This window comes from Agrilus planipennis, unplaced genomic scaffold (assembly GCF_000699045.2).
Source record: "Agrilus planipennis isolate EAB-ADULT unplaced genomic scaffold, Apla_2.0 scaffold315, whole genome shotgun sequence".
In the NCBI taxonomy this organism is placed as follows: Eukaryota; Metazoa; Arthropoda; class Insecta; order Coleoptera; family Buprestidae; genus Agrilus; species Agrilus planipennis.
The window spans coordinates 89,698-116,440 of NW_020440074.1; the positions used below are offsets into that span (position 1 = coordinate 89,698).

Consider the following 26,743-nt stretch of genomic DNA (forward strand, 5'->3'; position numbering starts at 1 on the left):
GAGGAATCAAGGTTTAGGAATTTTCAAGAACTACTATACATGAGTGGTGGAGACGATATTGATGATATGAAAGTATATATCGATCAAACTATTTGGAATCTCCTATGATGTCCAAATACTCGTTCGGAATGTTTCTACAGTAGTTCTCAGCTAGAGCTTTCTTAAATACGAGGGTGGATTGATAAGTTTCCGGCCTGACCAAGAAAAACAAGGTTTTTAAAAATTTTTTTTTTTTATTTCTCAACATAATCTCCTCCAAGGCTGATACATTTCTCATAGCGGTGTTCCAGTCTATTAATGCCATCTCTATAGACTGATTCGTCAAGCTCCTCAAAATAACCATTNTATGAGTGTTTTCGCAGAAATGGGATCATCATCATAAGGTCGTTAGTCTTAAGACTGGTTGGACACTCACTTCCACTCTTTTCTATTCTGAGCTAATCTTCGCATTTCCCTAAAACTGGAAAAACCCATAACCTTGACTATTTGCAAACAATAATCTAATCGAATATGTCTCTGACTAGACTTTCATGCCTGAGTAGGCGTCCTACCAACCTATCTCTATTATATCTCTTCATTTCTAACCTTCTCTAACCACGGTATCCTCATCATTCGCCTGTAACACCACATTTCGAACGCTTCTAATCATTTCTTTTCCGCCGCGTCCACCGTCCATGTACATACACCTTTAACAATCTTTTCCGAGTTTCTAAATTAAACGTTCACGAGCATGGAAGTGACTTCTTTTTATTGAAGGCGACTTGACCCTGCGCTATCCTCTGCTTTATAACCCTACTTCTTCTAATTCTTCGTCTCTTACCTTTATATTCCCTTTTTTCCTACTTTTTCTTCTCTTGCATAATTTATCGTTAATTTTGATAACCTCAAACGATTTTAAACTAAAACTTGTAACCAATCAACTCTTCCACTAAACCCCTTAACCTAAAAATTGATGATCTCATATCGCTATATCCTCGTAATCAAAATACTGAAACAGTTTTGCCTAATCTCTCACCATAAAACCGTTTGTGACACAAAATTGAAGTTGCCTCCTCGTGGTGTATCTACATCGGGCAAGTTACTGCTATGGGTCTCATAAAAGTTATAAAGAATTATACAGAGTTTAACTCCTTGAAAATCAGGAGGAAGTTCTATTTTAATTTTTTGAAATATACGGCAGGAATAGGTTTTCGATGAGAGATTCAGAGGTTAGGGGTTTAAAGGTTTGTGAAGTTGTACATTTAGTGGAAGAGTTAATTGGTTACTTCTTCAAAATCGTATGGGATTGTCATGATTAACGGTTTTAATGAATTTTTGGAGATTATTTGAGGTTATGTTCAAACTCTAACAAACTGGGATTAAATTGACTGCGGGTTTGGATTTAGCGATTCCAAAAAGAAACAGTATACATGGTCAGATCCCCACACAGAATAATTTCTTTTGTGGGGCAGTTATTATGCGATGAAGTCAAAAAAAAAGGCAAAAATAATTCTTACTGATGGTAAAAATTTTCGAAATGATTATTGTGTACGAAAGAGTTGTTGATTTACGTACAGTGTCTAAAATATTTTCCTAAACGTAACTTCCAGTAAAATAGTTTGAACAGGAGGTGTCAATTTTATCCCTGTAGGTCATTAGTATTCAATTTAACCGTCATAGAGAACTATGAAGGAACGCTTTGCCGGAAGGTTAATTTTCTCAGCTGGTCGATCACGTAGAAACGTTGGATGGAGCCTGCTTGCTCTCAAGCGGCCTAAAATTCAATTGAACCGGACTGAGCCTCACTAATATTAGAGTTCGCCTCCATATCTCCTAATAGATTTCTAAATCGATATGGATTAAAGATATTGAATAGGCGTATTAAAGTGACTAATTCCAAACAAATCTTTTATTATGCTGTTTCAGTTCTTTTCTGCAATACATAATAGCATTTGCGATTGGTATTGAACTGAAATTAAAAGGATTATATCTGATAGTATCTTAGTATATTATACGAGAACATTCAGTAGAAGTCCAATATTTATCATCGATGTAAACATAACGAGAGAATAAAGAAATCTGTAGGATATGTGGCCGTTTAAAATTCAAATCATGAAATTTTCGAAAAATACAGCAGTTTTCGTTCAGCTGCTCTTTGAAAGCATACTCCTTACTAATTTCAAGAAAATATAATGTTGTAATGTAAAATTGAAAAGACAGCAGGACGAAATAGGAATGCATTGTCTCAAGTATCAGAAATAAAAACCTACTGATTGGATCAATTGGATATTATCAAACAAGTGAAGGTAACTGGCATCGACATACCTACACCTGACAACCGAGTGGTTTGTCCAGGCAAAGTATAGGCAACCCAACGGCGGCACATTCTATACGTTTGATACTTTAAGTCAGGGTAAACATTTTCTTATTATCTTAATGTTGCAACGTTTTATTAAAAATCATTTTTTAAAAAATAATTAAAAATAGTCTGTCCAGGATTTTTTTAGGCAACCCATTCTTGACATATTTTCTAATACACTAAATTTGTTATAAAATATGTTTCATTCTATTATCAGCTCGGTGAAGGTCGTTTTAGGTTCGGATCTTAGACTAACATAATAAATGAGGTGCTTAGACCTGCATAATCAGCAATGTTTACTTTTTGCAATGATTGTATTGTTGACTGTCTTTAGATACTTAGTATTTAATTTTTACGTTACTTACTGTCTTGTACCTAATGAAGTATGTTACATTTCAATTATATGAAACATTTAGATAATTAATTGTGGTTAATATCAAATATTATCGTGAAAAATCATTTTCAATTTTTTATCACTATAAACTGTCTCAGGTTAATATGAAGGGAAATTTATTGCTGTTGTCACAATGGTGTTACATTCTCGCTACGAGAGCTGACAACAGCAACAACGACAAACAGTACTTATTAGATCTGTCGAACTAATGTAATTACATGAATACTTTATTTAATAGTGGTTAATATCAATTGTTAATGTGAAAAAAATTGGATATGAATTTTCACATTAAATATTTCAATTAAGTCAATCTTTTTTTCGTTTAAGAGTCTTTAATACAATTTTTTTAAAGCTGTGACAACATATTCAGATATGAAAAAAATTACGAACAAATAATGCAAGTGGGCATAATGTGACTAATTATCTTGAAAAGTTTTCTACATAACTATGAAAGCTCATTTAACACGTTCTAATTTGTCAAAAACACTGAATCGTGTTTATTGCAGTTGTTTGTTATCTGATACGAATGTATAAAAGGAGACGTCAGGTAGTTCTTACATGTAATTTCGATTACAAAAAATACGTATTCACTAAAGTGTGTGTCCCTTTCGTAGCAAAATGAAGCATCTTTTCACCCTTTTCGTCTCAGTGTATGTGTGTTTCTTTCAAGTAAATACTATTGAAGGTAAGATCATTCTAGAAAAAGTTACAACTAGTAAAATTTGTATATATGTATATACTCTTAACAAAGATTAATCAGTGTAAAGAATTTTAGATTGTACAGTTTATAAATAAAAGTATTTTCTAAAACATAATGAAGCATTTTGTTTTGTTATATATTATTGAAAGTCAGTTGATAGATTTTCGAACTATTTCTCGTTAATTATAGTAGGTACCTCTATAAAGAAAAATTTTCTTATTAAATTTTATTTTACATTCAACCATTTCCCGTAACACCTTTATCAATTATTATTTGTTTTAATTTTAGGGCGCGGTTTGACTTCACTTGGAGGTAAGCACAGCTAAACTTAAAACATTTTATTGTTATAACATTTTGCAATTCAATGACGATTGAGCCGCCAGATCGTCTTTGTAAACGTGAAACTACAATTCGTTTGAATACGGACCTGTATCATTTGTAGATGACTAACATTTTCTTCTACAATGGGGATTCCACCAACGAACACTNCCTATATCAACGTGTTCGCAATAAAACAACGCTTATATTGATATAAATTTTTTTCTATTATCAAGCTAGTGAAGGTAACTGGTACCGACATACCCGCCTATACCTGACAACCGCGTAGTTTGTCCAGGCAAAGAATAGGCAACCCAACGGCGGCACATTCTATACGTTTGATACTTTAAGTCAGGGTAAAAATTTTCTTATTAAATTTTATTTTACATTCAACCATTTCCCGTAACACCTTTATCAATTATTATTTGTTTTAATTTTAGGGCGCGGTTTGACTTCACTTGGAGGTAAGCACAGCTAAACTTAAAACATTTTATTGTTATAACATTTTGCAATTCAATGACGATTGAGCCGCCAGATCGTCTTTGTAAACGTGAAACTACAATTCGTTTGAATACGGACCTGTATCATTTGTAGATGACTAACATTTTCTTCTACAATGGGGATTCCACCAACGAACACTCAGCTCACTTCTTATAACGAAATTAAAAAATTACGCCTAGGAATACTTTTAATTCAATAATTTTTTTTATTAATTCTAGTAGTATAGTAGAAATTCTATATTTAATGTTTTTTAAATTCTTAAACGACGTGCATTATTATTATCATTTCGTACAACTATTTTGATTAATCTGTTCTATACCGTCTCTAATAACTTTAATACTTCATAATACCATCCCATCCTATTATTCTATAATGTTGAATACTGCAAAATAACGTATCCTTTCCTTTATTGACAATGTAGGTAATATGCTTTTCTCTTCGTAAGTGACTCGATTAGTACTCATTACCACTCTAGTGATCTAAATATTCCACCACCATACGGTCGTCAGTCCTAAGACTGGTTGGATACGTACCTCAATTCTGTTCTATCCTGAGCTAATCATCCGACTCTTGAAATATTGCACCTACTTCTATTGTACTTATTGATGACATCCCCCGAGGTAGTCCCCGCCCGGACATCCGAATGGGGGACTAGTTTACGTCCGGAGTGCTTTACCCCAGAGGACGCCATCATTTAATTTGTAACGTACGTTTTACTCGGGATCATAATGTGGTGGTTTCCCGTTGCCTTCCACATCGCAGTATTGTGCATCAGAGTGCCATACCAATCCTAGTCATCTCTGCCACCCTGTGGGACTTGTGTTAGTCTGGTTTCTCTTTAAGAACCCCCCATTACGGTTGAACCTATGGTCTAGCTCTCTAAATCATCGAAACTAGCAAGCCGATCCATCCACTCTAGTTTGTACAAGAGTTTTGTCAAGGTTCAAGTTCCTTCGGACCAGATCTAAATATTGCGGCTACTATAAAATTCAAAATACATAAAAACAGTTTTTGTTGGATTCAACGAAAGTCCATTACAAGTTAATCATGCAGTGACATTGTGTAAATATTTATCCATTTTTTTGTTTAGCATGGGCCCAGTTATTTGATTATTTTGATATTAATAATTTGATAAAATGTTTTTCACGATTAACTGTATCAAAGGCTTTAACTATATCTAAACATGTTACAGCAGTTTATAAAATTATTCCGTAACAGAATACCTTTAACACTGCCATTTTATTTATGTAATAACTTTTTAAGTAACATCACCATTATTAATTAATCAGTCCTTGTCATACGTATATGACCTTTCATCGACTCGTAAGTTCAACTTACTCTTCCGACCTCGCTATTTATAGAGGCTGGGCTTCTACTAGAAGGATTCCAAAATGCTGATTCTAAAGACTGTGATCTTCTTAGCATAGTCGTAAATGAGCTCGTTTCCCTTTATGCCGCTATTGCCCGAAACCAAGAGCAATACTATCTTGTTTAGAGTCGATAATCTATTGATGGCCTGGTGACAGACTTGTAACTTTTCAACATTGTAAAGTATCCTCTGAGGGCCGCTAGAACACTTTTACAGTCAGTGCATATGTATATGTGCCCACTGTTGCTATCAGCAGGTATTTTCTGGACATAACAATCAATGGCCATTGCTTCGTCCTGAAAAGGAGTGGCAAACTGACCCAATGTTCTGAAAGTCTACCCCATTTTGGCTCCTGTAAATGTCAATTGTACTCCTACTCGTGTTTTTAGACCCATCTATAAACTATAGGTCAGCGTCATATGACATGGAGATTTTTCCTGAATACCAGTCCCTTTTAGAACAGAGACTAATCCTATATTCTTTAACAACGAGGAAAAGGGTCTTTACGCGGACAGGGGGCATCAAATTTATCTTCCTCTCTGCAGATGTTTCTGATCTTACAGACAGGGACGTTGGAGCAGGGCTGGATAGATACCATCGGACCTCGGTGATTTGAAATGGCTGAAGGATCTTATTGACCGTCTGACTTTTTCAGGTGTAACGATCCTATTGACTAGCAGGCGGAGTTCCCCCAAAGGAGCGAGAATCATCCTAGGGCAGTCACCATGAGTGGAAGAGAAACCATTCATCTCCCTATATCTAAGAGAAACTGGGAAGTGCTCCAAATTAGGCAGGTCGATATTTAGCTAGCGTATGTTCCGTCTTGAAGCTATACAGTCCCCGAATTGTTTCGGGATTCATTGAGAAGAACCTATCAATTCTAGCTACGTCTACTCCTTCGTTGGTCGTCCTGCAATCAATAACCCTAAAATAGTTCATCATAAGTCTGTATGAGTCACAGAAAAGGGGCTGTGGGAAAACGATGGCTCGTCAGATGCTTTCTAGTTTCTGATCTTGTGTGTGATGCTTTTCGTATAGAAGGTAATATTGATTACCTTTTCTCTTATGACGTTTCTAAAGGTCAGATTATTCCCCACGTTTCGGATATCTAGGTCGGCTGTGAATAGAAATTCCAATAAATGCCTTTTGTTTGGTATCAAAGGTGCCGCCCACTATGTGGTAGGAAATAGCATCTTAACCTTAAATCGAAGAGGTAATGTTATCACGACAATAACTCAGCAATCTACGATACTCAGCACAGCGGCGGGCTTTTCCAGTGGACCTGGAATCCTGGCTACTTCCTTGGAAAAACTCTGAAGGAGATTCATCTCTTCCACTTTAAGAGTTCCTTTTTTCCAGGGCGTAGTAAAGAAGGTGATCAAATTAACCACGTTATCTTTCACCTCTGGGCAAAGGAAATGACGGCAAACGCTCCCCGTCTATCTTTGACCACTCCGCGAGCTACAGAAGATACCGTCACTCTCCTTTATCGTCTTTTCTCTGCAAAACTGCTTCCTGGCGGCCCCGTAGAGTCGCTTACTGTTCTTTGTCAGAAGTGTTCGGAACCGATAATACTCCTTCAGCGGAAGAGGCTGAAGCAACAGCTTCCGTGCCTCCCCACGTTGTTATCCCTTAGGTCCGGGCCTGGGACAGGGAAGAATCAAAAGACGCTTCTTTGACTTCAATACCCTAAGTTCCGGGGTTTAGTGTTGTAATCTTTGTTGTACTTGTATTTTTGTTTTTTTTTTATTTTGTTCCCGTAAGTGGCGGATTTAAGGCTAAATACATGCGGCACCGCTTGCGAGCGTTCAGTACCCCGAGAGGATAACAAATCTATTAGGCAGGGTACGCGTGACACCGTCTGTTTGGAAAGTGGAGGTTACCCTTTCGGCTGAACCACAAAGCTGCATCGGGAACCGATTTTTAGTCGCTCAAGATAGTCGCCGCTCTTTTCACGGTTCATAAACCGTTCCGTAATCGTGTAATGACCACGAGGTCGGGTAAACCAGAGGACTCTTTCACCCTATTTTCATCCAACATTCAAGGAAATCCCTTTTCAAGAGAATCTACATGCACCGGGAGAACCTTACTCCAAAGGGTCCCTTCAACCATTCATACGTGCAAGCAGGGTCATTACATTTTAAAGTGCAAAACTATCAGCAACTTAAGCGCCACCCCCCCCTCCGCTAGGTGGTGCAGCTTCTAGGAGTGTTGCGTTTCGTAGATTGAATACCATTTATTTAGGAATACTGTAAAATATAATATTGTAAATTATAATCACTGGGACAGTAGTGGAGCGCGCCACTGCATGGGTGCGAAACGTGGACGGTGGTCGCGGTCGGAAAAGAAAAGGTTAGAAGCGTTCGAAATGTGGTGTTACCAGCGAATGGTGGATACCGTGGATAGAGAAATTAAGAGGTATTAGAAAGAATAGAACAGAGGACTGTACGGAAATTAATAACAAAATAGGCGAGATAGGTTAGTAGGACACCTTCTCAAGTAAGAAGGTCTAGTCAGAGACATATTAGAGGCAGAAACAGGAGTTAAGAGGAATAGAGGTGGACCTAGATTAGATTACTGATCACAAATACTTAAGGATGTGGAATGTTCTAGTTTTAGGGAAATGCGAAGATTAGCTCAAGATAGAAAAGAGAAGAGGTGCGTGTCGAACCAGTCTTAGGACTGACGACTTTATGATGATTATGACGCAGAAACATTGATTTATAGGTGTAAAATGCTATGCACATTTCACACATTTAAATGAGGACTTCCCCATTAGCTTGCGTGAATTGCTATGCACTAAAGATTCATGTTAGGTTTATAATTCAAAAGGTTTCTAGTAATTGACATGTGTGAGTGCTAAGCACATTGAGACTAAGTTACGTTATGATCTTATACAAGCAATATGTTTAATTTTGTTAATTTATCATTACAGGTCTATTTTCTGGATTGTCGGGTGGTAAGTGTTTAGCAGATTTCTTGCAAAACTACTTTGTATATTAAACCTATGTTTTTAATACTTCATACTAAATAATAGTGGAGTCATATTAGATTTTCATTTCTAAAAAATTGTTCGGTAGGTAATTCATTTTGGAATACTTGTAAAAAAAGTATGTGGACTATTATATCTAAAAAATGGGTGCTAATTTTTTTTAAATTTTTGCAAAGAAACTGACAGCGCTATTCGAAACAACGGGAAATTTTACAGAAAAACCTTATTTAATAATCAACTGAAATTAAACAAACAGTAATTTGTTAACGAATGTTGAAAAAGTGGGACTGCTCAGGCGCGCATGCCGCACATCCATAAGTAAGTATAACATTTTATTGACAAACGCAAATAACATAAAACCAGTTGGATTTCAAGCGGACCAGATATGTAAATGTAGCATATATAGTATGGTTTCCCGTCACATCACATTTATATTAATCATCAACTAATTTTCGTAATTTTTCACGGATTTACCAGGTCTGTTCAAAAAGTATCGCGAATTTTGTGTTTTTTTAAAATTCATTTATTTATTCATGAATATCTATTTTGTCCCCTTGAAACTAATCCCCACCAGATATTATACAATTGTGCCAACGTTTCTTCCCCATTCTCAAAGCACTTCAAAAAATCATTTTTTGTGATCTACTTCAAGTGTTCCTTCGATGCGGTCTTTATCTCCTTAATCGTAATGTAGCGTATTCCTTTCATGGGACTCTTCACTTTCTGGAAAAAGGTCACAGGGAGCCAAACGTGGGGAATACGGTGGCTGCGGATCATTTGTGTGTTGCTTTTGGACAAAAATTCGCGCACAAGCAACGATTTGAGAACAGGGCCGTTATCATTGTGAAAAAGTCAATTTCTGATCTGATCCATAAATCCGGGTGTTTTTGGCGAATTGTTACCCGCCAATGGCACATAACTTGCAGATAATATTCCTTATTGACCATTTTACCCTGTGACAAAAGCTCATGATGCACAACACTCTTTCAATCAAAGAAAACTGTAAGTAAAACCTTCACATTCGACCTAACTTAGCTCGCTTTTATATGGCATAACCATAAACCCATGATTTGTCACTAGTTATGACCCTCTGGGGCAAAGTTGGGTCGACGCAGTCCAACAGCTCCTTAGCGATATTAATGCGATGCTGTTTGTAGTCGAAATTGAGCAATTTTGGTATAAATTTCGCAGCGACCCGTCTCATGCCCAAATCATTGGTCAAAATCGAATGGCAGGAGCGAATCGATATGTTTAAGTTCTCAGAAACTTCTCTTATGGTGATTCGACGATTGGCCAATACTATTTTCTTCATGAAATCCTACAAATGACGCGGTAAGCGCCATCTGTAGTACAATGCTACATTTAGTGGAATTCATTATGCTCAACAAGGTTCATTTAAATAGATGGATTTTACGACAATTACAATTACAACCTAAAGGTTTGTAGGATTTCATAAAATGCGCTGTGTTAAGGCAGCAGGTAGAGCTGGTCTGTGTTCTGTCGAAACTATCTGCGACGCGCTGATGAGATCCAACAAGATCGAAATCGCGATCCGCGTCTGGAAGCTTCGACAGAATACTGACCACTTCGATTTTGTTTGTTCGATTTTGGTAACGTGCCTATCACGTAGTGGTGAGCTACGCCTTCCATTTAAATGGAGCTTGTTGAGCATAATGAATTCCACTAAATGTAGCATTGTACCATGATGGCGCTTATCGCGTCATTTGTAGGATTTTATAAAACGCGCTGTGTTAAGGCAGAAGGTAGAGCTGGTTTCTGTTCTGTCGAAACTACCTACGACGCGCTGATGAGATCCAACAAGATCGAAATCGCGATCCGCGTCTGGCAGTTTCGACAGAATACTGACCACTTCGAATTTCTTTGTACTATTTTTTTCAGTTCATCAATGTTTTTGTCTGTTGTTGACGTGCTTGGGGCGTCCGGCACACTCTTCGTCGTCAACATCTTCTCGGCCCTCTGAGAACATTTTGTACCACCGATGAACGGTACAAGTGAGAGACATGAGTACCAACATAAAGCCAGAAAAGAATCATCATCATCATCATCATCTTAAGGTCATCAGTCTTAAGACTGGTTGGACACGTACCTACACTCTTTCCTAAACTTCGCATTTCCCTAAAACTAGAACAGCCCATATCCTTAACTATTTGCGAAGAGTAATCTAATATAGGCCTACCTCTACCCCTCCTAACTCCTGTTTCTGCCTCTAATATGTCTCTGACTAGACCTTCATGCCTGAGAAGGTGTCCTACCAGCCTATCTCGCCTATTTTTTATTGTCTTCCATAGAGTCCTTTGTTCTCCTATTCTTTCCAATACCTCTTCATTTCTAACCTTTTCTACCCACGATATCCTCATCATCCGCCTATAACACCACATTTCGAACGCTCCGCCGCTCCCACTGTCCATGTTTCGCACCCGTACAACGCCATGCTCCAAACATACACCTTTAACAACCTTTTTCGAATTTCTAAATTAACCGTGCGCGAACATAGAAGTGACTTCTTTTTATTAAAGGCGACTCGACCCTGCGCTATCCTCTGTTTTATATCCCTACTACTCCTTCCATCCTCACTTATCTAACTTCTTTATTATCTGACTTATTATCTGACAAAAGAATCGAAATTTGTATATTTGTAACCCGCGGAAATTCAAAATTCGGGATGCTTTTTGAACAGACCTCGTATATTAGAGATATTTAATTTGGACAAATTTGTATTAATTTGTTATCATTAAACAACTAAGCAATTCGTCCTGACGACTTTTGGGTTTCGTCGTGGTCCGGTGAGTTTCGCCAGCTGATGCGGTCGGCATCTTCAGTGGTAAATGTCTTGACCGATCAGCGTTGCCAGGTTCAGTAGATAGAATTTTCGCCCTCTTTAGGAAAAATTATCGTATTAACATCAAAAATATCGTACGTTATTGCGCATGCGCATCTAGTGGTGGGAGTATGAATTTGTAAAGAGAGTCTGTGTACCCCAGTGGTTTTCTCAGTTCTATTATACCATCAATAGATGACACTATAAAAACTTTCCTGACAGGCTAATAACTTCAAATAGAAAAATGAATTTCGGACTGGATTTTAAACATTTTGGAAGAAAGTTCTTTTTTTAGAGTCCATAAACAATTAAATTTTATTGAATGTATACAAATAAACAACTTTTCAACATATATTTATATATCTATGCATATAGTGTATATATTTTAACATTATAAAATTGTACTTAAGTTCTTAAAATCAACTATTCAACATACATAAAAATATTTTTTTTATAATAAAATCTAATACAATAATGATAATAATCAACGTATTAATTCTGTTTTATTATTATATCGTCATCACTATCATTACCATTATTCTTATTATTATTTTTGTAAAGATTATTCGAATTATCTCAAATTTATTGCATCCCCTATTCATTTCAATACACTGACTTGTAAGTAAAAGCCCGTTAACCGTCGCCAGTTTAGCAAGGAGAAGCTCTTAGGATCTACCTGAGAAGCTTTCGAGATTCAAAAGAGCCAAATTTGCCCGGCTCTGTTGTAAATTAGAGAGAATTTGTATTTTTATGAAGTGAAAATACCCAGACTGTTCAAATGACCATTTGTTCTATTAACAATAGATTTTAAGAAGGAAGAAAAACACGACAACAGGTTGGCAGAAACAAATATCATAGTCCCACTACATATTACTATTTGAAAATATTTTTTTATCCCATAAGCACGAATTATCGTACGTTTAATAGAAATTTGAATTACGATATCGTACATTGTATTTGAAGCAAAATTATCGTATGTCTCCATAATTATCGTACAGGCTGGCAACGCTGTGACCGATTCATGCGACTACGGCTAATCTTAAAAGTCTTCAGAACGAGTATGGACTCGAACCGTGAAAGTATACGTTTGACTAAAAATAACAATTTCCCAATCAAAACTACTTAAAAGTGAATGTAAAAGAATTCATAAAAAATGCAGATCGCGGAATTATTATAAGTTTAGGCCATATTTTGTTTAATATGACTACCCTATAAGGTTAGCTTACGATACTCTATTGTTTACTACTCACTTCCTAAGAATTTCCACTGCGATCGTTTGTTTCACGACATACACGCCTTTATTTTAATTACTTATTTTATTTTTTTAGGAGGTGATTCTTCACCACTTGGCAAAACAGGTAATGGTCACTTCATTAATATGTTAAATTGTTATTATAATCACTGAAATTTTGTGAGGATTCCTTAAATATAAATTTCTCCTTATTTTCAAAGTTTCGTCTCTTTGTTGGTTTTATTATATGGCGTCAACACATTAAGGCGCCTTCAGATAACCATTGGAACCGCTGATAATAAGTTCTAATTTGATCAAGTGTATATAAACCTTTTTTTAACTACGTGTTTCCTTTTTAGGAAAGGCTACACAACCAACCAACACAGGTAATAACTGATACCATCAATTGACAACAGTTTCGGTTGCCCGAAATTTATATTCTTTATTTATTTAATTGAATTACAAACTTGGATGAAAGTCCTAGTATGGTTTTCAATTGTCAATTTTCCGGAAATGGCAAATTACGTTAAAAATACACATAAACATTGAAACTCGCCAAGTGTTTTAATCAATTTAGTATATATATGTTGCTTATTTCAATATGTTTCAGTTTTCATTTTTAAAAAATGTTTACATTTTTTGAAGAACTTATTAATAGATATAATTAATCATGATAAAAACAAACTTTATTTTAATCATTGGGATATTCAGATCATTATAATTCGATAATAATTACATATTTAAGACATTGTTTTATTAATTACTAATAGTGGCCAATGTTAATATGCAACACCAACTTTTCGATTTTTGAACCACAACAAATTTCCTCAAATTAATGAAGAAAATAGTTTTGTTGCTGTTGTGACCCCCCGCCGGGAATTATGTATCTGTTTTTATTTAATTTTATGCATACAAATCTAGCGCTTTGACAGCATGTAAAACAACCTTATCCCAGTTAAAATTTTAATCACCAGACGTCGCGACCAAGCGCTCAGTTACCATTAGCAAAAGGCCTACTGTTTCGCGCACGGTATAAGAACATAAGTTTCGTGACCGAAATGTACAGTACAATTAAGATTTGCACCACATTTAAACAAGTCAATGGGACATTTATTTGCTTTTAGAATGCCAAGATGGAAGTCGTGGTAGTAACTCTGGAAGTGGAACAGGTAATATTCAATTATATGTCATTTTAAAATTGTTATTTACAAATAAGATCTAATTACAACAGAAATATTGATTTCGATGCAATTCACAAAATAAGTGAAGACGTTCTTTATCTACCTCGGCTGAGTAGCCGCCACTGCTACTATTTAGATCGTGTGTATTTTTTTACACAAGTACGGTTTGCTTTTAGGTGCAGTTTTCAGAACAGCCACTGGAACAGGTAATACTAAATTCCGGGTATTTGAACATTTCTTTCGACTGAAAAGAAAGTGAACTGTTAGGCCCTATAGCGACCTGAAGTAGACGGGTTTAAGTTGGTAGACGCTCTTCGGAGTCTTCTTCATCATTACCAGTCGTACGGGCGGCTGAGTGTCTTTTGATGATTTCCCATCGTCCACGAAAATTGGAATAAAATAACATGTTTCTTTGAGTATAGTATAATCTCTATATGTATGTCTATATTATATAGGGTTGTTCGGAAAGTCATTTCGTTTTTTTTTGTGGAAATGAAAGACAGTTTTCGTATAATAAACAAATACTTTTTTAAATTGTATATTGACCGTTCTGGTCCAACACCTTTTGCCATCTTTCTGGTAGTAGCATAATTCCACGCTCATAAAATTTTTGGTCTTTGCTGGCAAAAAACTGATCGAGGAGGTTTTTGACCTCCTCATTTGAGGTGAAGGTTTTACCGTCTAAAAAATTTTGGAGTGACCGGAACAAATAATAATCCGATGGTGCCAGGTCTGGAGAATATGGTGGGTGTAGCATTGTATCCCATTCAAGCTGTAAAAGCTTTTGGCGAGTGACCAAACTTGTGTGAGGTCTCGCGTTGTCTTGGTGAAACACTACACCTTTCCTGTTGATTAGTTCTGACCTTTTCTGTTGAAGTGCATCATTCAGTTTGTCCAGCTGATGACAGTAGACTTCCGAATTAATCGTTGTGTTATCCGGTAAAAGCTCAAAAAAAACGATTCCTTTAAAATCCCACCAAACAGACAGCATCACCTTTTTTTGGTGAATATCGGCTTTGGAAATGGTTTGAGCCGGTTCATCTTTTTTGCTCCATGACCTCTTGCGTTTGACGTTGTTGTATACAACCCATTTTTCGTCCCCAGTGATGATGCGCTTCAAAAACGGATCATTTTCGTGACGTTTGAGAAGCGAATCGCAGACGTCAATGCGGCGACACAGATTTCTCTCTGTGAGAACATGGGGAACCCATACATCGAGCTTCGAGGATAATCCCAGGCCTTTCAAGTGGTCATAAACTGTTGAATTTGATAAATTTAACCTCAATCCGATCTCACGTGTTGTTATTCGCCGGTTCACATCAACTAATGCCTTTATCGCGTCTTTATCAGCTTCAACCGGCCTTCCCGAACGTGGTGCATCTTCGACATCAAAATTGCCGGATCGAAATTTAGCGAACCAGTTCTGGCACTGGCGTACTGTCAACACACCTTCTCCATACACATCAGTCAATTTCTTTCTGGCTTGAACAGCATTTTTACCCTTTCTGCAGTAAAACAGTAAGATATGTCGAAAATGCTGCTGAAAAGAATTTATTAGAATTTTTCACACACAAGCCTTGCTGTATGAGCTCTCAAAGCATAGAAAAATTATACGGCTTAAATGTGAAGTTGGGAAAAAACGAAATGACTTTCCGAACAACCCGATATATTCCATACGTCCATACCATGCAAAATCTCCCTTTAGGATATATCTATCAATGAAAATCACTTTCCTATTATCTCTTTAACAGAGGGCATTGTTTAATCAAGAAAAACCATTTCTAAGAATTGACAATACGTCAAATGAAAACTTATCACTTCTAATATTTGCATTTCTATTTTTTTGTAGGGTGATTAATTGTAATAAATTCATATTCCTTCTAACAATAGATATTTTAAAAACTTCTATATAGCCTATTACTAATCTATCTGATTGACACCCATAACGCCCTCTGCTCTCCTATTCTTTCTAACGTCTCGCCAGTTCTAACGTACACTATCTAGGGTCAAACTTGAAGTGGTGATCCATGATTCGTGCTACTAAATGACAATTCGCATAGTGTATCTCTTGAGATTTTTTGTACTAAGGTCTACTGTTTCCTATACGGTATAAGACTATAACTTTCAAAACCGAAATTCATGGTAGAATTAAGTAGTCGAATAGTTGATTAAACGAATAACAATTTCATCATTTAACATGATTAGATACCAATGATACTTCTGCAAAATTAGCATGTATTATCAGAACTTACTATAGTTGTGGTGTAATGAAACATGTTTTACTAATTATATTTACTATATATATTAATAATTAAACAGCAATTGTTGCAATATTATATATATGTGAATCACTTTGACATTTAATAGTGGTTAATATCAAATATTAATGTGAAAATTCATTTTCAATTTTGTACCCACTATAAACTACTTACTTCAGGTCAATGAGGGAAAAATTGTTCCCGTTGTCACGCCCTCGCCGGAAATCGAACCCAGGACCTTTACGCACCAATACTCTGTCCACTAACTTTTAACCTGAGGTAGTTTATGGTAGGTAACAAATTGAAAATGAATTATCACATTAATATTTGACATTAACCACTATTAAATGTCAAAGTGTTTCATATATTATATATTAATATAATTAGATTAGTTCGAGAGATCTGTAACCTAAAAAGTACGATTTGTCGTTGTTGCTGTTGTTATCTCTCGTAGCTTAGTAGTGAGAGCATTGGTGCGTAAAGCCAAAGGTCCCGGGTTCGATTCCCAGCGAGGGTGTTGACAACAGCAACAAATTTTTCCCTCGTTAATGTGAGGTAGTTTATAGTAGATATAAAATTGAAATTGAATTTTCACATAAAAAATAATTATTTCGTTTATGAAGTCATCTCCAAGAATACAACTAGACGGTACCTACTTAAAATAAAGGTTGCGCAATGTGTTCGTTTATTTACGCATAGGTATACCTACAGAATCGTTATCAGTGAAAATACAGGTATCAAATATTGCATTATATATTATTTTGAGACGACAATTTACTAGTTTATTATTTACTTTTTATATTTTTTTTTGCTCTACTATTTGTTTTTAAGAAATTCTACTCAGTGGCGATTCCTGCACAATAACTGAATATAACATTTTTACACGAATGCTTTGCATTTGTTGCTATTATTAAGGATTACAGAATATTTATTTCGAAACTATCTACAAATTAAGTGAAAACGTTCTTTATTTACTTTGGTTATTTAACCGCCACCACTACTACTTCGATCGTTTGTTCTTTTTTTTACTTCCATATGTTTTCTGTTTTAGGTGGAGCTTCCACAGCAACCACTGGAAATGGTAAGTGATAGTTTATACTACATTTGAACATAACTATAAATGAGTTCCATTGCGCCTACTACATTCTGCTTATGTTTTTTCAATTGCTGTCCACCCCTTCTTAACGATTCTCCCTGTACCGTTTGAATTCAAAATCATAGCAAACTCTATGTGAAATACCTCACTTTAGATATACCTACGGATAAAAAACACTTTCCCATTATCACTTTAAAAGAAAAAGTTGTTGAATCAACCATATCGAACAATTGGCGATACGTTAAATAATAATTGGTTGCTTCGCTTCGCCACTTCTAACCTTTGCTATCGGTGATCAAATCTTCAGTCTTCAAGCTTAACAGTGGCGATCCGAGATTGGTCCTACTAAGCGACAAATCACATTGTACATTTTTAGTACCAAGTTCCACTGCTAAGGACATAAACTTTTTGACCAAAATTTATAGTAGAATTAAGATTCGGGCTCATTGACACCCATAGCACCTTCTGTTCTACTATTCCTTCTGGCGCCTCGCCTTTTCTAAGCTTTATTATCCGTAATCAAATTTGAAGTCTTGCCATCGATAGTTACATATTAAAGCTTAACAGTGGTCAATCCGAGATTAGTACTACTAGGCGACAAATCACATTGTACATTTTTAGTACCAAGCTCCACCGTTAAGGACATAAACTTTTTAACCAAAATTTATGGTAGAATTAAGATTCGGACTCATTGACACCCATGGCACTATTCTACTATTCGTTGTAACAACTCGCCACTTTTAAGCTTTATTATCGGTGATCAAATTTTCAAGCTTAACAGTGGCGATCCGAGATGGGTACCATTGGTATCAAAAGTGTATCTAACAATATTCACAGTGGCGACTCGCCCCAATAATTGTATATACTTTCATGATCGACGTTTATGGGGTAAATAAATAAGACTTTATTTACTTTTAGGGTGCCAAGGCGATAACTGCGGAACTGGAACAGGTATTGTCTTTTGTAAATTTTTGATCATTAATTATATTTTAAATTTTCAAAAATCTGCTAATAATCCGTGAAGTTGATCGCATTATGACTATCATAAGCCAGTTGTTGTGCAAAAAATGTTAGAGAACCGTTCGCTAGATGTTAGCGTCATGCTCATTAGTAGCACTGCTTGACTGTGTCTTCAACAATTTTTAAATAATTCTAGTACTGTATCAAAAGTGTATCTAACAATATTCACAGTGGTGACTCGTGCCAATAATTGTATATACTTTCATGATCGAAGTTTATGGGATAAATAAATAAGACTTTATTTACTTTTAGGGTGCCAAGGCGATAACTGCGGAACTGGAACAGGTATTGTCTTTTGTAAATTTTTGATCATTAATTATATTTTAAATTTTCAAAAATCTGCTAATAATCCGTGAAGTTGATCGCATTATGACTATCATAAGCCAGTTGTTGTGCAAAAAATGTTAGAGAACCGTTCGCTAGATGTTAGCGTCATGCTCATTAGTAGCACTGCTTGACTGTGTCTTCAACAATTTTTAAATAATTCTAGTACTGTATCAAAAGTGTATCTAACAATATTCACAGTGGTGACTCGTGCCAATAATTGTATATACTTTCATGATCGAAGTTTATGGGATAAATAAATAAGACTTTATTTACTTTTAGGGTGCCAAGGCGATAACTGCGGAACTGGAACAGGTATTGTCTTTTGTAAATTTTTGATCATTAATTATATTTTAAATTTTCAAAAATCTGCTAATAATCCGTGAAGTTGATCGCATTATGACTATCATAAGCCAGTTGTTGTGCAAAAAATGTTAGAGAACCGTTCGCTAGATGTTAGCGTCATGCTCATTAGTAGCACTGCTTGACTGTGTCTTCAACAATTTTTAAATAATTCTAGTACTGTATCAAAAGTGTATCTAACAATATTCACAGTGGTGACTCGTGCCAATAATTGTATATACTTTCATGATCGAAGTTTATGGGATAAATAAATAAGACTTTATTTACTTTTAGGGTGCCAAGGCGATAACTGCGGAACTGGAACAGGTATTGTCTTTTGTAAATTTTTGATCATTAATTATATTTTAAATTTTCAAAAATCTGCTAATAATCCGTGAAGTTGATCGCATTATGACTATCATAAGCCAGTTGTTGTGCAAAAAATGTTAGAGAACCGTTCGCTAGATGTTAGCGTCATGCTCATTAGTAGCACTGCTTGACTGTGTCTTCAACAATTTTTAAATAATTCTAGTACTGTATCAAAAGTGTATCTAACAATATTCACAGTGGTGACTCGTGCCAATAATTGTATATACTTTCATGATCGAAGTTTATGGGATAAATAAATAAGACTTTATTTACTTTTAGGGTGCCAAGGCGATAACTGCGGAACTGGAACAGGTATTGTCTTTTGTAAATTTTTGATCATTAATTATATTTTAAATTTTCAAAAATCTGCTAATAATCCGTGAAGTTGATCGCATTATGACTATCATAAGCCAGTTGTTGTGCAAAAAATGTTAGAGAACCGTTCGCTAGATGTTAGCGTCATGCTCATTAGTAGCACTGCTTGACTGTGTCTTCAACAATTTTTAAATAATTCTAGTACTGTATCAAAAGTGTATCTAACAATATTCACAGTGGTGACTCGTGCCAATAATTGTATATACTTTCATGATCGAAGTTTATGGGATAAATAAATAAGACTTTATTTACTTTTAGGGTGCCAAGTGGATCGGGTATTGTCTTTGATAGATTATTTATCATTAATTATATTTTAAATTTTCTATGAATTACTAATAATTGAATTGAATAATTTTATGAACGTATCATAAACGAGTTTTGCTTTAAAAATTAGAGGAACATTCGTTAGAGGTTTTTATTTTTAAAAAGTGAGTACTTCGATCGTGTGTCCTTTTTTTAAATACGTTTTCTTTTTTAGCAGATTTTACAGGAGCTACTGCAACAGGTAAATAATAGTCAATTCTAACAATCATTTAAATATTACCCATGTGTCGATACATTTTGTTCATATTTCTCATCTGCTATTTACGCCTTCTTAATGACTGAATCTGCACCATTCAAAATTGTTACAACAACAATACAAAAAGCATGCCATATCATCTAAAACCTCACTTTTGATTACACTTAGGATACGTTGAAATATAAAAATAATTTTTCTGTTATCTTATTTTTGTCGTCATTTTTCTATTTGATTATATTTGATTGTTTCTGGAAGCAAATGATACAATAAAATATCAATTTTATTTCAATTACTCTAAAATTGAAATATTCGCATATTTCCATTAGTATGTCATTTTGAAATTCCTAGTGCAATCGCTAATTGAATTATATATTCTGATTTTTGTTTTAAATTTTAGCTGAAAGTATGAAGAAGACTGTAGTAATGGAAAAGAAAACAGAGCATGAAATGTTCGCCGTAGTCCAAGGTAATCATTTAAATTGAATTGTTTTTACAAGTTCTGTCTTTCTTTTCTTGTTGGTTTTACCCTCAACCTTAAATTCCGAGTTATAAGTATTCTTTTTGTCTTTTGTTTTCCTTTTGTAGCATTTCTTTAGTAGTTCTAGTTGGATGATTCCTGTTTGACATTTGAAGGTATCCAGTACACTGACTGCGTTGGCAATGTCGGGCCGAGTTGCCACAGCCAGGTCCATCAGAGCTCCGACGAGCTCTCGGTAAGGGCGCTCCTCGTTGGTGTCGTCCACGTCGAAAGCAGGATCATAGAGGTTCACACCGGCTGCAAGAGAAGTAGATGCAGGGTTGCAGTTGGTCATCTCGAATTTGGCCAGGACATCTCGAACGTAGTTTGATTACGAGATGTGGATGCTCTCCCTCGTTCTATTGATCTGGATACCCAGACAATAGCTGGCTTGATCAAGGTTCTTTATTTAAAGCTCTTGGAGTGGGTGCCATTGAGCTGCTTGTCTCTACGTTGTTCTTTGGTGACAACGATCAAATCGTCGACATAGATGAGGAGAAAGGTTTGCCTGTCCCGATCCACGAAGAGGCAAGGATCTGAGTGAGTAGGTGTATATCCGTTATTCTTCATCTCGGAGGGGAGTTTCGAGTGCCACTCTCTGTCGTCCGGCTCGTTTGAGTCCGTCGATGGCGCGGTCGAGCTGGCACACCTGATTGCCCTCAAGGATCTTCTCTCTCATGAGAGGGTCTTTGTCCAGCTTGGAGATGGTCTTCAGGGATTTTTCGAGTACTTCGGGCAACTCCATGAAGATGTCCGTGTAGATATCTCCATAGAGATATGCCATTGTCACGTCGTGCTGAGTACGGTTCTGGAGCCGAAGACTTTGCGGTTTGGTGGTCGGTCAACCATGCCAGGCGTTTTTCTTCAGCAGGCTCCAAGTCTCGATGTGGATATCCTCCATCCATCCCTCCTTTTCAGGACCAGAGATCGCATCAGAAAGATGGATTTCTGAGCAGGACATGGCGAATTCGACATCCGCCCAGTCGGCATCTTCTTCAGAGCAAATAGTGAGGCAGCTTGGTTCGTCACTTTCGAGATCACAGGATTCAGTCGATTTTTCGTCGTCCTGTTGTTAGGCATCTGAATGTTTCTCGTTGTGTCTCGCCTAGGAATTTTTCTCGGTGTAGTGACACTTTTTAGCTGGTCTGTGTGGTTTACCAGTCTTAACTTTAGCTGATCGCTCTGGTCCTCGCTTCGGGGGAAAGATGGTGTCGTCGGCCGTGACATTCAAGTCAGGTTGCGTATCAACATGCCGCCGGTTGTCAACTCTCGCCCGCTGCTGAGCTGGAGTAGGAGGCACAGCTTGAGTTGTGAAGTCGTCGCCTGGTGTGTTGGTCATCTTTATAAGTAAGCAAGGGTTCATTTGATACGATCTATCTTTTATAATATGTTGGCTTCAATTCTTATTTAATCGAATACATCTATTCTTTTGAATAACAATATGCTGAAAGAGCTAAAACTTCAAATTACAGTTCAGTGTAGAACACCCTGTATATTACAGTCAATTTTGATATCATTATTAATGTTGTTTCAGCTTTTTTAAGCATTATCTAAATCTTACTGATATACCTATTTATTCGCTGTTTTAAAATAAAAAAAAGATAATTTTAAGAAATAAAGTTATGATTTCCTCACTTTATGCTCAAATATTCTCAACAAATAAAACAACTAATTTTACAAATCCGAAAGATTACTACTATGAAATTATTTAAATTGACCATAATATACAAAGTATTTGATATTAATTTATTAGAAAATTGTAACCATATTCTTCACTCGTTCTATGAGTATATCTATATATATAAATATTAGAAGTAGAAAAGCATTATATAAGTCTACCTAAAATCCTAAGTAGAATTCAAAACCGTCATAATATACAGGGTGTTCCATTTAAAATAACGAAGTTGGTGTCAACTTCCAGTATAACCTGAAGTGATAAATGGATGCCGTTATTTTAATTGAGGAGAGCCTATACATAAATCTTGAGTCACTCAGTATAGACATAACTTATCCAACACTCTGTGTAATCAGAAATTATTTCTATTTACATTGATGCAACTTCTGGATTAAACTGTTTTTTTAGCTTCTACAAAACCCAGTAACTTTTATCTTATGTCGAATATACATTACTCTGTATTATACCAGTCAATTGCTTTTATTATTTTGGAATGTTCTCGAGTTTTTCTGGGAAAGCACGTTCCCGAACCTTCATATTCATATTTATTTATTGCCCAGAAAAACAGGAGGTGCGTCTTCAAGAATGGGAAACAAAACAAAATAAAACATAAAATTTGGTTAATACGGAAAAAGTTCTACAGTTGTTGAATGGCATTTTTTTCCCAACTTCTTTAAAATTGGACTATTAATTGTACTGTACAGATAAAAATTATCTGAATGTTTTTCACTTCTAGATGTAAAGTTCAGAGAAGTAGCGGATTCTGGAAACATGGGCGAAGGTACGTAACAACCAAATAAGCAATTTATATTAATCTTTTCACTGAAATCATAGCAACGTACTGCTAAACAAACAAATTCGAAGTGGTCTGTATTCTGTCGAAACTGCCAGACGCGAATCACCACTTTGATCTTTTTGGATCTCATCAGCGCGTCGCAGACAGTTTCGACAGAAGACAAGCCAATTTTTACCTACTGTCTTAACAGCGCGTTTTATAAAATACTACAAATGGCGTGGTAAACGCCATCTGTAGTACAATCCTACATTTAGTGGAATTCATCCAAAAAGATCAAAATCGCCATCCGCATCTGGCAGTTTCGACAGAGTACTGATCACTACGAATTTGTTTGTTCGATTTTGGTAACGTGCCTATCACGTAGTGGTGAGCTACGCCGTGGATTCAGTTCAGCAAGTAAATATCCATCTAGTTAAATGGACCTTGTTGAGCAGAATAAATTCCACTAAATATAACATTGTACTACAGATGGCGTTCACCGCGCCATTTGTGGTATTTTATAAAACGTACTGTTTCTCAAATTGCGTATCACTTCTTATTTCCGTTTCCTTCTCAGCGTAATTTCTTATATACTTTCCTTTTTATAACCTGATAATTCCAACACCTTGCCCTAGCATGTATCTTACTCTAATATTGTTTTCTAATTTTATTAACCATTTTACTGCTTCTGAAAAAAAAGTATACATATATATACATTTACTTAATTTTCATGTTCATCACCTTATGTAAACTCAGCACTTATTTATGTTACACCCTGTATAGTTTTTAATTTTGAGATACATAACTTATTTATTGGCATCATTTTTTTTTTCGTAAGAATTGGATCCACCAAATACACACGTAATTTGTGGATTCAATCTAACGGTAGAAATAGCATATGGGGTAGACATTTCTAACGTAAATTGAACGGAAGAGGCTCATAAAGCAACGGCTTTAGGCTATTAATAATACATTTGCTACAATCCTAATATGATTCTGTTGCAAGCCGGTCTTGTAGTTACCTTTTTGACGAAATTTATGGTATAAATAAATAATACTTTATTTACTTTTAGGGTGCCAAGACGATGACTGTGGAATTGGAACAGGTATTGTCTTTAATAAATCCTTGATCATTAATTATATTTTAAATTTTCTAGATGTTAGCGTCATGCTCATTAGTAGCACTGCTTGACTGTGTCTTCAACAATTTCTAAATAATTTTATTATTGTATCAAAAGTGTATCTAACAATTTCCATAGTGGCAACTCGTGCCAATAACTGTATATACCTTAATGATCGAAATTCATGGTATAAATAAATAAGACTTTATTTACTTTTAGGGTGCCAAGACGATGACTGTTGAATTGGAACAGGTATTGTCTTTAATAAATCCTTGATCATTAATTATATTTTAAATTTTCTATAATTATCTAATAATTCCTGAAATTCATCGTATTATAATTATTACAAACCAGCTGTCGTGCTTAAAAAATTAGAGAACCATTCGCTTCAACTGACAACCTCCACGAACCTTTCTGCCTAGAGAACATGTATAATTCCCGACGCTCTGTATAGTACTAGGGGTCAATTGAAAAGTACCCGGCCTGACACATAGATGGCGGCACCAGAACTAAATCCATATGATTTTCAGTTAGTCCTAACCTTCAAAAGACGCGTCTATAAATTTGACGGCTGTCGGAACATTAGTTTGTGAATTATAGCATTTTTAGTGAAGCAACTTTTGTTGTTGTGAAAAAAATGGATAAAAAGGAATTTCGCGTGTTGATAAAATATTGCTTTTTGAAGGGAAAAAATACAGTTGAAGCAAAAACTTGGCTTGATAACGAATTTCCGGACACTGCCCCAGGAAAATCAACCATCAAGGATTGGTATGCTAAGTTTAGACGTGGTGAAATGAGCACCGAAGACGGTGAACGCAGTGGACGCCCAAAAGAGGCTGTTACGGACGAAAACATTAAAAAAATCCACAAAATGATTTTGAATGACCGTAAATTGAAATTGAATGAAATAGCAGACACTCTACAGATATCAACGGAACGTATACATCACATCATTCACGAATATTTGGGTATGAGAAAGCTCTGTGCAAAGTGGGTGCCGCGCGAGCTCACTTTTGACCAAAAACAACGACGAGTTGATGATTCAGAGCAGTGTTTGAAGATGATCACGCGTAATAAACCCGAGTTTTTGCGTCGATATGTGACAATGGATGAAACATGGCTCCATCATTTCACTCCGAAGTCCAATCGACAGTCATCGGAGTGGACTGCACACGATGAACCCGCTCCAAAGCGTGCAAAAACGCAACAGTCGGCTGGCAAGGTTATGGCGTCTGTATTTTGGGATGCGCGTGGAATAATTTTCATTGACTACCTTGAAAAAGGAAGGACCATCAACAGCGACTATTACATAGCGTTATTGGACCGTTTGAAGGACGAAATCGCCGAGAAACGACCGCATTTGCAGAAAAAGAAAGTCCTGCTTCACCAAGACAATGCACCGTCTCACAAGTCAGTGAAAACGATGGCAAAAATTCATGAATTGGGCTTCGAATTGCTTCCGCATCCACCGTATTCTCCAGATCTGGCCCCCAGCGACTACTTCCTGTTCTCAGATCTCAAAAGAATGCTCGTTGGGAAAAAATTTTCGTCGAATGAAGAGGTGATCGCCGAAACTGAGGCCTATTTTGAAGCAAAGGACAAATCGTACTACAAAAATGGTATCGAAAAGTTGGAGGATCGCTATAATCAGTGTATCACCCTTGAAGGGAATTATGTTGAATAAAAAAAACGAATTTTGCAAAAAAAATGTGTTTTACTATTTTAGGCCGGGGACTTTTCAATTGACCTGTTACATTATTGCCTGATAAAAGTCGAAGCTGAAATAGTACCTTCATTAAAGTTTTTGTTTCAACAGTATATTTCAAATTTATTTTACGTTGTGATTAATTAATTAAATTTCATTAGTTACCACCGTAAGAATACTTTACTAATTCTGTTTAATTCTGTTTCAGTCCAATAAATGCCATTCAACATTATATGAATTATGTATTAGAAACTGCTTACTAGAGCTGTTAATAGTAGTATGCAATAATGTTTTTCTTTGCTATATGGGATTAAAAACTTGAAAAGATGTAGTTTGCAGTTTTATTTTTTGTAGTCAGGCAATAATCCAATTGTCATATTTCTATGAGAAGAAAAGGTATTCCAATATTCATTTGAAACACAACGCTTACTTAATTAAGATGTCTTTATGGCTCACAACACGATGACTTCAATTAAACTTTACAAAAGATGATATGTTTATTACTAGAAGAGCTGTGCATAACGAGTGTTTTAGTGTAATGAACCTCACGGGAAATAAAAGTCGTTGGTAGTTTTTTGAAGTGAAAACTTCTTTAGCGACGTTGGGCACTTTTTGACAGGGGAAAATGTTATGGGTTCGCGTCACCGACATGCTCACGACTGGCGCACGCGCAGCTGCCGTGTGCTGTAGGCGTTAGACGCTATTTGGATGGGTGAAATCTAGTGCGTTCGCGTAACCGACATGCTCACGACTGGCGCACGCGCAGCTGCCGTGTGCTGTAGG

At 36.0% G+C, this 26,743-nt stretch overlaps 1 protein-coding gene across 13 annotated transcripts; it reads left to right on the forward strand.

Annotated features, from left to right (window-relative positions):
* The first annotated feature begins 3,309 nt into the window (after window positions 1-3,309).
* Window positions 3,310-26,263, forward strand: LOC108741957 (jacalin-related lectin 34-like). Of its 13 annotated transcripts, none has more exons than XM_025979544.1 (18): window positions 3,310-3,417; window positions 3,721-3,744; window positions 8,556-8,579; window positions 12,780-12,809; window positions 13,042-13,068; window positions 13,807-13,851; window positions 17,173-17,202; window positions 18,136-18,168; window positions 18,490-18,522; window positions 18,844-18,876; window positions 19,198-19,230; window positions 19,552-19,584; window positions 20,126-20,152; window positions 20,565-20,633; window positions 23,096-23,140; window positions 24,208-24,240; window positions 24,475-24,507; window positions 26,169-26,255. In XM_025979544.1, exons 1-17 carry the CDS (start codon window positions 3,351-3,353, stop codon window positions 24,495-24,497), a joined length of 609 nt encoding a protein of 202 aa, XP_025835329.1. In that variant the 5' UTR covers window positions 3,310-3,350; the 3' UTR covers window positions 24,498-24,507; window positions 26,169-26,255. The 13 variants fall into 13 exon arrangements, with proteins under 13 accessions (XP_025835329.1, XP_025835331.1, XP_025835330.1 ...); XM_025979546.1 differs by having other exon boundaries at window positions 20,129-20,152; XM_025979545.1 differs by lacking the exon at window positions 3,721-3,744 and adding an exon at window positions 4,191-4,214.
* Window positions 26,264-26,743: the final 480 nt, after the last annotated feature.